Source organism: Panicum hallii, chromosome 3 (genome assembly GCF_002211085.1).
Source record: "Panicum hallii strain FIL2 chromosome 3, PHallii_v3.1, whole genome shotgun sequence".
Lineage (NCBI taxonomy): Eukaryota > Viridiplantae > Streptophyta > Magnoliopsida > Poales > Poaceae > Panicum > Panicum hallii.
In genome coordinates, this window is record NC_038044.1 from 61,325,441 (window position 1) to 61,336,153 (window position 10,713).

At 45.3% G+C, this 10,713-nt stretch overlaps 1 protein-coding gene across 1 annotated transcript; it reads right to left on the bottom strand.

Annotated features, from left to right (window-relative positions):
* Positions 1-4,509: 4,509 nt before the first annotated feature.
* LOC112886462 (cyclin-D5-2-like) lies at positions 4,510-6,700 on the bottom strand. The gene is made up of 5 exons (XM_025952365.1): positions 6,255-6,700; positions 6,082-6,168; positions 5,688-5,991; positions 5,456-5,592; positions 4,510-5,329 (listed from the first exon to the last, which is right to left on the bottom strand). The coding sequence occupies exons 1-5, from the start codon at positions 6,573-6,575 to the stop codon at positions 5,120-5,122; spliced, it is 1,059 nt and encodes a 352-aa protein (XP_025808150.1). The 5' UTR covers positions 6,576-6,700; the 3' UTR covers positions 4,510-5,119.
* Between the last annotated feature and the right edge of the window lie 4,013 nt (positions 6,701-10,713).

Here is a 10,713-nt window from a genome sequence, read left to right on the forward strand (position 1 = left end):
CCATCGAGAAATAGATCTTTTTCATTATAACTGTGACGTCGAGTCCTTTTGCTGTGAATCAGGTCCCCGTTCTTGTTCTTCAACACTGTAGCGATTAGTCGTTTTCTGATCAGAGCTTGAACCCCATACTTGTCTTTGCTTGATACACATCCGCAATTTCAGATTGCGCGCTTATACTTTTTTGCTTGTGTTCTTTGATTCGCTTGCAGGGAAAAGCCTTATTGGCGAGGTCAATCGAGTTGTACTTGGTTGATAACCAACGGAGCAGTAATGTAACGATTGCAAGGGTTTGAATCGTGTCTGATTAGAAGCCCGGATCGCCAACGCCGAGTTCTTCACCAATCGAATCTATCATACCTATCGGAAGATCGGGTCAGTGCTATGTTTAAGTATGATCTCTCCACCATAAATAAGTGACACCTTATATGCCCGTCGAAAGTCAAACAATATAAATTAGATTTTAACAATCTAAGCTTGAATAATTGAGAATGATGTGGGTAGACTTATAATCCATATGAAATGGCTTGTTCTATAGTGATTTTAGAGAAATTATACCGAAAGGTTTGACCTCATGGATAGTTTTCTTTGTGTCACTCTCTCGTTCAATTCTTTTGTTTTTCTGTGCAGCATCTAAATGGCTATTCCTACAACTTCACCGTGTTTCATCATTCTAGACGATTAGAGGTACAAATGACACTCAAATTCTACCTTTTTTTCTATTCATATGTTTTAAATATCCTACGTGTTAACAATTTGTACAGATGGTTCGTCGGAAAAAAAATAATCTGTACACATGCCGTGCCTGTACCGTAGACGTACAGTAGAGTACACGTACTTGGTACGTACCAATCAAGTTTTCTCACAGAAGAAGAAGAAATGAATACGATCGAGATCGAGCAGGAGTTTTCGCTGTACCGACCGAGTTCTCAAGTACGGATCCGAGTAGCTGGAACACCGTCGGGTCGGTCAGGTCATCCGGCTCAGGAACCGAGGCTGAAGCCTGTGGCAGCCATGGGGATGGCAAGGCATGGCTCGCTCTGATCAAGTAGGGCTGGCAGCCTGTCCCCGATCTCGAGGTTGACCAGACCAGCTCTGTAGCCGGCAGCTGCACGGCCTCCTCATAATGCCCGCCCTCTCCCTCCTCTATCTCACACACAGCCAGCAACAAGACGGAGAACAAGTCCACAAAGTCACGACGTGTGCTGTTCCTTAACCTCGTCTCTGCCTGACTTGCTCATGCTAATTCACCTTCCTTTTTGCAGTACAGTGTGGTGATTGTTGTCTGATGATGGAGCTATGCTTATCAGCCTGATCATCTGCGTTTGGTTCCAATGCAATCTTTTTTTTTCTCAAACGGGAATTCCGAATCGAGAAGGTTCTTCGACCGGATCAGGATTTGTGGTTGAAGAATTTGCGGTCGGTTTCGCCAAATTGTTCATCTTCTTCAGCGTAGTAGTTTAGTTCTATGGTTTTTTATAAAAAAAAAGTATAAGAAAACACGTATCCATGGTTAGAGTACGACAGGGTAAGAACCGGGACCGCACGCCACACCACCCAAAGGAGACAGTTCATCACACTCACAAGCAGTGCCATCACGCAAGAACCAAAACAAGCAATACAAAACAAACCCCATGTTTCCTTGACCAGATCAGGATTTGTGTGTGTGTGTCACTGTGCTACATGCTCTCTGTTGTGTGATGCATGGGAAGATGTCTTTGTGCTGGCCTCTTTGTCTTTGTGCAGGCTTGTTTCTAGTCTTTAGACCGCACCCCAAGTGCTCGCCCTGCCCCTGCAGCACAGTGAGCAACCAGGGCCACACCCCTGCCATTTATGCAAGCAGGCCGTCTTTGCCCCAGGCTTTCAGTTGAGAGCTGAGACTCACAGCTGTACAAACTCCAACTGCCATGCCTCATCCTATTCCTTTGCTAGTTTTTCTTTTCTTTTTTTAAAAAACAGTTTTTCTTTTCTCCAATTTCATCCTCATCTAGTGCATTTGATACTAGGATCATATATACAGGCACACACTGCAAGTTGATTGGAAGGTACAAATGCTTCAGAACAGTAAGATTCTTTTTTTGAGCGTGGCAACTTCACAAGAGCCATTTGGCCACAAAAAAAACACAGGAGTCCCGTCCGGTTACAAAGTCCTATATTCCAAGCAGATCTAGGCATCTATATTGCCAAAACCAATTGAACACAAGAAATTAGATCGTTTTTTGTTCACACAAAAATCTTGTAGGATATGAATGTCGCCAAAAAAAACAATGGTGGTTTGCTAGGACCAGGGGCAGGCCGCCATCCAGTATTCCAGTGAGGTGGCCACTCACTTCTAGGTGGCAGCTGTAGGACTCCTTTGAACCAACAAAATTTAACCGAGCTTTGTCTCCAAGCCTGTTTTTGACTGCATTGGTGACTGAGAAGCTGTGCAGGTTTGTGAACCCTTTTCTGGATCCTCATGTTTATTAACCCAACAACCATATGCATATGCACCTCTAGGTTTGGGCAACCCAGATTCAGAATGCAGGCAATAGTATATCCTCCGTACACTTTAGTTACAAGCTATCAGGTTTGCTGCTATTGGTTGACACATGCATTATTGTAGATTATCTTTAGTTGCTCGATGCCCATCTTAACATTGTACAGTTGATTAGTTCAAGAAAATCCCCCAAACATGTTTGATTTGATCTGCTTTCATAAACTTGTAATTTTGTAGTGGTCCATCCTTCTTGACCAGCTCGATCCCCGAGGTATCATAAGTGATAAGTAGATCGGTTTGAATGAAAATAGAAGTATGCTAAGGGAAGTGTTTGCCCAAATTTGGGTGCCCCATTTGTTCTTAATACAAAGACACCTAGTGTATTTCGATATTCTCGTTTTTCTCCCTTTTGGGAAGAAAAGATGTTCAAACTTGGAAATGATAAATTCTTGTTTATATTTTCTTCATCATGTTTCCTTAGATGCCACAGCTTACGTTTGATCAGGCCTATGACATGGACGCGTACTAGATTATCAAAGCTGATTTCCCCTTAAAAAAGTTATAAAAGGGCAGATTTCCTCTTCAAAGTTCAAACACATTTGATCTATAGGAGCTAAACAAACATACCTAATAAACTTTTTCAAAATGAGCTCCATGTTCCAAGTGCCAGCTGGCCTACCTTCATAGAAACACTGTTTGAGAACAGCACAGAAGCATTTGTGACCAACTGACCATGTTTTAATGCAAGGAACCACTTTCCTTTATATAGCAACATTGGAGAAACAAAACAAAGCCATGAAGGCACATGAATGAGAGAGAAAGAGAGAGGGTTGGCAAGGCCATGGCTGCAGCAGCCAGCAGGCAGCATGCAGGCCTGCAGAGGAGGTGGTGGTGGAGGACTGGTGGCTGGCTCTCAGCTCAGAAAGCCACTCCATTGCCCATGGGGGCAGGCCAGGCATTTTCATTGCCAGAGTGCAGGTGCAAAAGCTCTTTTTACCAGCTGTAAGGCAGGGTGCAATGTAAGACCTGCATTAGATAGTGGATGAGGCCAGAAGACCAACTTTAGGGTTTAGGGTTTATCATGGGGGAGAGAGGGGGCAAAAAAAAAGGTTGTGAGTGTAAAGATATCATCATTATTGTATCCATGAAAGTAGTAATATTTTGGGCATGTGTATATCTTTGTTTGCACGTTCATGGTGACCTTCTAATTCTTACATTGACTAACGTATGGGAATTTGTGTTTGAACCAGTTTCTTTACAAGAAACCCATGGTTATTCATCAATTGTATTTTGCACCAACTTGATGACCTATAAATTTCAGACACCTCATGGTCAAGTTTATGCATTTTCCATGAATTGACATTATACATGAAAGATCAACTATACCATTTGCTGAAAAATGTCACATTTCACAACCTTTTTTGGTAATTTACTTGCTAATAAATTACAAGTTGCATCAGTGTTCTCCACATCCTCTAGGTGTCACAAATATCAAGATTGTGTAGCTCCAGTGCTCACACCAACCAAATACATAAGTTAGAAGGCCCATCACCATTGCTAATCTTTGGGCAATTATTGGCGTAAAGTTCTAATCTCCTGTATCCATTTCGTACATTAATACTCCCATTCATATGCAACACTTGTCTTCCTTCCAACACATCACATTGTAGTGTGTTGTGCATGCTTTGCTCAGCATGCACAATAATGCCCAAAAGGCCACAATGTACTAGCTACTAATCATGGTTGAAAATGGCTTTCTTTAGGCACCGGCCATCTCTTCCTTTATATTACTGTGGATTGTGCAAGTGCTGTTCAACAGTGGGGTTTGGCCAAGATTCATCAAGCATGTGCTAAGCTGGTTGCAATGTAACAGGGAAAAGGTTGCATTGGATCCTCCTGAAGAAAAGGCAGAGCAAGAAGAAGCACCGGCATGGCCCAGCCTGAACTGAATGAGTGGCACTGAAAATTGCAGCAGTCGGCAGAACTGATCAAGAAACCTACAGGGAGGTCACGCACTCAGGCTGGCAGAGGCATGCACAACATGATGCAATCTGATTCCATTCCTCAGGAACAAGAGGGGTTACACAAGTACACAGGGTTGTTACAAACCGATGTAACCCAAGCAAGTGCAGAGTGAAACACTCACACGTCCACTTGCACAAGTGAAAAAAGGAAACAGCTCTCTCTCTCCTATAAACAATGGCAAAACCCTCAACCTCAGTGTTGTTACCACTTGTTTTGCAACTTCTCTGAAGCAGCAGCAGCAGCATCTCACCATATGCAATGCAAATTGCATTGCAACATGGCATCCACATTCCACAATGACTTATCAAACAGTGCAACTTTGAAGTAAAGTTGACTGGAATGTACCCCATTTGGGCACTGGCATTGGGCTTATTAACCTAAGCTCTCCTCTCCATAGGAAAGCTCAGCCCTATGCTTTGTTCATCTCTTCCACCTCTCACACAAACCAAACCAATCCAATCTGACAGCAGCCAATGACAACCCATGGCAATGGCTCAAAGAACCTAAAAAACTTTTTTTTTTGCAAACATATAAGTTAAAAGAATGAAAAAAGGGAAGATCAAACCAAGCCCCCCTAGACATCTGGCTAAAAATTATGTCCGCGGTGGTGCTAGCTTCTCAACGGATGCCCGGCAGCTCCAGCCTGATCCGCTTATTCCTCGCCGCCACGGACGTCGCAAAGGCGGCGGTGTCGGTAACATCATCAACAAGAACAGAATCATATGTACTAGTAGCAACCTCGTTGGAGCCTGAACATGGCAATGATCTCTTGTTACCCCTCCTGTTCATGTCTCCAACCATCATACTGTAGCAAGCATGTACATGCTCCTGATCAAAGAAACAAACACATTTTTTTTTAAAAAAGATGGTGAAGTGAAGTTCATCCAAAAAGAACATTTATATATATGGTCAAAATGCTCCATGACTGTTAAAAGATGCAAGCTAGTGACCAACCTTCTCAATAAGACAAGATGGAGGAAGATAGCTCATCTTGGAATCCAGTGCCTCTTTGGTCAGTAGAGGTCCATAGGTTGCTGCCAAGATTGCAGCTGCAGCCACAGTGGACGGCCTGTGATCAAGCACGCTACCAGCTGCACAAACAAACCAGTTGGTCAGAGCAACGCAAGACAGATCACTGGATGTCAGAAAAGCGGGGAAAAAAGATTCGATTTTGATGTGTACGAACCTTCGGCCGTGGCAAAGATGAAGCCGATGGCCTTGAGCGCGACGCGGCCGCCGGCGCCCGCGCCGCCGTGCGGGTGGAGCCTGGAGGAGAAGCAGGGGAGGAAGTCGAAGGGCGTGACGGCGCCCATGCGCCACCCGAGCGTGGACAGCACGAGCAGCTCCATCCGGCGGATGGACGCCGAGCAGAAGTCGTAGTCGCCGGCGTCGAACTCCGACAGCGCCGGCACCTGGCACTCCTCCATCTTGGCGGCCACGGACACGCACGCCACGGACAGCAGCCGCGCCGCCCACGGCATCGCCTCCCTCTGCAGCCACCAATGCAATGCCCGGCGTCAGGCATCCATTCGCGCGTACCCAAAAAGGAACATTTTTTAACGGCGGCGCGGTTAGATTACATCGACGCGTCGCCGGAGGAGGAAGCTATCGAAGTAGGCGATGGCGAGGTACGCCGTCCGGTGGCCGAACCCGAAGTACCCACGCGTCTGCAATCAGATGCCATGCCAATGAGCCAATCTAATGGCGTCAAGGAGAGCTAAGCTAGCTAATCGGAAGAGAGGCAGATGCTCACTTCAAGAATCCACTTGACGGCGGCGAGGCGAGCTTGCCGGAACCACTCCTCGGAGAAGACGAGCTGGTACTCGCCGTCCACATCGCCGTCGGCATCGACGTCGCAGTCGGCGGCGGAGTCGGAGGAGCAGCAGAAGCTGGCCTCCTTGAACAACAGCTGCTCCAAGTACTCCTCCTCTTCCTCCTCGTCGCGGGCATTGTAGGGGGAGAAGAACTCGCCGTCGTCGACGGAGCCGTCGCCGAGGTCGGCGCCGTCTTCCTCGCAGGTGAGCGAGAACGCGCACGCCGACCAGTCCTCCGCCGCCGCCTCCACCGGCATCATCTCGTCACCACGCTTAGTCAGTCAGTCAGTTACAGTGCGGGCCGAGCAAGCGAGAAGCCAAGAACCATGCGCGAGAGGCGCGAGCTCTGGAATCTCTGATGCTACGGTGGTCGCCGGCGAGGTGGCGGCGGCGGAGGCGGCGTGGAAGAGGCCGTTGTGGAGGATAGAGTGAGATGGCAACCGAAGCCTCCTCCCCCCCTATTTAACTGGCTCTCCATTCACTAATTTTATAACCGCTCTTCTTTTTTTCGTGTTCCAATTTTACCCTCTGCATTTTGGATATTGACAGTTTTGGTTGTGAGGGTAAAATTTGAAGTTTTGGTAAAGATTTTCACCTGGTGCTAAGAGTATACAGTACGGCCTGGCGTATGTGAAGTGCATTCATGTATTCGTACATCTGTCACCTTAACTTAATGGCCATTTACTCTAAAGGGCGAGCCTAATCATACTTTACTATTGTGCTTTCAGCACTCTACAATTCTTCATTTATTAGATACTCTAGAAAATACAAGAATATGTACAATCTTTGTTTTAAAAAATATTTACAATCATGTTTTCCATGGTCGCTATTTTTTTCTTGAAAGATTTGTAACCATCCATAGGTGCTTAAATGGTATGGATGCTTGAGGTATTTGATTGTGCCACGAATGCACTTCTAAAAACGAATAATACTCCTCCTTCCCTCACTTTCAGACTCTTAAGTCTTTTGTAGATGCGCATGGGAGTAGGAGTAGGACTGTAGGAGTGCATACATACGTCTGTAGAGTGTGCAAGTGTGTATGTCTATGTGTGAGTGTCTACGTTAATACTACATTTCACAAAAAATAAATCAATTTTTAGCAAGATTTAGATAGCTTTGCATTAGTTAATCATGCATGGCTAGAACCGGTTCAACATAGATCAATGCACATCATTCAAGGATAATGACAGGATTGGATGAATCGGTTAGTTGTGCATAAAACCAATGGAGTGGTGGTTAAGGGGTAGGGAGAGACAAACCTACAAATTGATATATTTGGGATAAACACTTTGGCTAGCCATCGATTTATTTTGGGATGGAGGAAGCACATGGCATGACATGCATTCTCGCAAAGCAAGTTAGCGTTTTTTTATTGTACATGCCCTATGAACAGTAGTTGTGGTGAGGAAAATCTTTAAGAAATTGTACTCCCTCCGTCTAAAATGCAGATCATTTTGATTTTTCTAGAATCATAATATTTGCTATGCATCTAGATATAACATATGTCTATATAGTAAAATCTATAAACCTAAAAGTTCAAAATGAGCTGCATTTGGAACAGAGGGGGTAACATGCTGCAATATCACGGGCTTTAGCTTCCATACAAAAGGATCTTGCAAACAAGATTATGCGTTTGGTATGCAATAGTGTGCATCCAACTATCCATACGCACATCTTAGAAGAAAAAAAAAGCAAAAATAATATCCACAAGCTCCACCTGACTAGGCATGCTTACTCCTGATGTTTCTTTTTCAGATAGAGATTTTTGGTCCCAGGGTAACCCTAGAATCTAATCTAGTAGTGGTGTGGAAAAGGCAGGCTGCAGGCTCTCTCTCTATATTATATGATATAAGTATAAAAAGGGGGATTTGTTTGAGAGGCCAATCTCAACCACCTCCCAGCATCATCTCTCCCAAAAATCCTTAGTGCATCCCATAACAAACAAATAAAATGGCAACGCTCCTCCTGAAGAAATGTACAAGCTGTGAGACAAATCACCCGGTTTGTGGGCCCGGGGACGCAAATCCATTCAGAAAAAGAGGAGAGCAGTTTTTGAAAGCGAGCAGAGAGACATAATACGGACACAGCGTGGCATCTGCTCAGGACTCACACGGCTAATCTACAGCATCTTGCAAACACTACGCAAGCCTCATCACGATCCCATAAAAAGCTTATCTCAACACTTCATCAAAGTAAAAAAAAAAGTTCAAACCTTGTCAAAACCTCTGGTTCACCTTAGCCAAAAAAAAACAGTGAAATTCCATGGAAATTTAAACCTTGAGGTGTCTCCAATGTCCTTATGCATCATGTCTACACTTTTCATGCTCGTGAACTAGGGCAAGCTGTCTTCAAGGTCACAGTCATGCTACATCCTGAAGCTCATGAATAGCGGGGGCATAGGACATAATCATAGATAGATAGATAGATAGATAGATAGATAGATAGATAGATACATATGAGGTCACATGACAGGGGACGACGAGGGCGCAAAAATGGCGGGCAGCGAGCAGAACGCATGAATCCAGGGCCAGTGTCTCGGACTAGCTAGCCCGGTTCCACACGCATCGTCCAAGATGCGGATTCAGTACCACCCCATTGTAATACAAAATTTTAAGGCGAAGGGAAGGTGCCAAGATTTGGCCAGAGCTCACTGAGATCAAGGGGCAGCCAGCAGCCATGGATGGACCACCGGCGCTTGCGTCTGGTGATGCACCGGCGAGGCTCGGGCAACAGGACGACCGGGAATCCGCGCCTGAAAACGAAGGGTGAGGCGGAGCAGGATTGGATCGTCACAAGCGTCAGGGTTTTCAGATGAAGAGGGGAGAAAAACAAATCGCAAATTGGAGTGACGGGAAGATTGAGATCTGACCTGGCGGTTCTTTTGATGGACTGTCCGAAGCTCTGAAACGTTCAAATCCAGCTAAGTTGGATGGCCCAAGATCTTCAGAGTTCAGATTATGAACAAGTTTAGCTGAAGGATGAGATTATGTTGTTGTCTTTCAACAATCAGCGTGCATGGATTAGCTAGAAGAATTGTAGAGACCACGAAATTTCTGCAGGGAATCAAAGTTCCAGAGTTCGCTGCTGCTGCTGCTGCCGTGTTGATCCACTGTGACCGACGGTCCTGCATGTGGAACCAGCACGCTGCATTAAAGGTTGTACAAGCCATGCTGCACAGCAATGCCGTCTGCGGTGGACAATTGTACATGAATGGTAGTACAAACCAGCCATGACATTTGAATTCGGTTTCATCGACATGCAGTTATGAATTGCAAGCCAGCAGGTATGTGTCACGAATCAAGCAACCCAGGACACATCTTGTCAAGTCTGCTACAGGGCCCTGCATAGCCCAGCCCTGAATTCAGGCTCCCCAGCCCCCACTGTAGAGAGAGAAAGCCAGAGAGAGAGAGAGAGAGAGAGAGAGAGAGAGGCCATGTGTACATCCTAGTATTCAATAATTCAAGAATCAGGCCACAAGTGTTGACTAGAACCTCATCAGTCTTTCAAATTATTACTAGTATTAGGCCAACCTAACGCAGATGAGATGATAACAGCAGCAACTAGCAAGTAAACTAGAACCAGAGAGCAGAGTAATTCCATGTGTGCAGTTGTGCACCCACACCAACACCCACTTTGATGAAGCAAGTTTCAGAAACTGCACTGATGCTGCTATCTACTGTGCCACTTGCAGATATTTCCCCCCACTCACCTATGTTTTCTTTGACCAATGCTTCAAGCTTTTGGATCAAAGCATGATAATAAAATAAACAAATGAAACCCAGGTTTGGTCATGTCAATGTCACAGGGGGCCCTTAGCTCCTTCCCCGTCTCCATATTTCAATGACAGCAGAGGGCTGTGCCAATCACTAGGGGACACAATGGGCCTTTGCTTGTTAGAATGAAGTAAGCAAAAGTGGGCACTGTGTGGATGGAGGTCTTGTCCACTAAACACACTAGAGTCACACAGTGGCTAAACTCTACAAGTGCCAAACTTGAACATGCTAGTTGTAGCATTAGCTTATGTTAGCCTTTTGAGTCACCAAAACACCATCTATATATGCTACAGTATGAACTTGAAACTATCATATGAAGCTAGGTAGTAGGAGGAGCAATATCTGGTAGCCCTATTTGTTACCTTTTGTTACCAGGGCTATTTGGGGTCAGTCTTGCTGCCCAAAGAGAAAACAATTGCTGATGAAGCACCGCCTCTGCTGTTGGTGGTAGTACACGCAGTACCACTGCCATGGAACGTCATGGACAACAATACCACAAGGATGGGTTGATTGGATAGCTCAGGGCAGAGTGCCTGCCACCCATGCTAGCTGCATAGATCTACAGAGATTTTAAAGAAACGAGTTCAAAAGCAATTTGGGTGGCAAATGCAACCATTAGCAACTA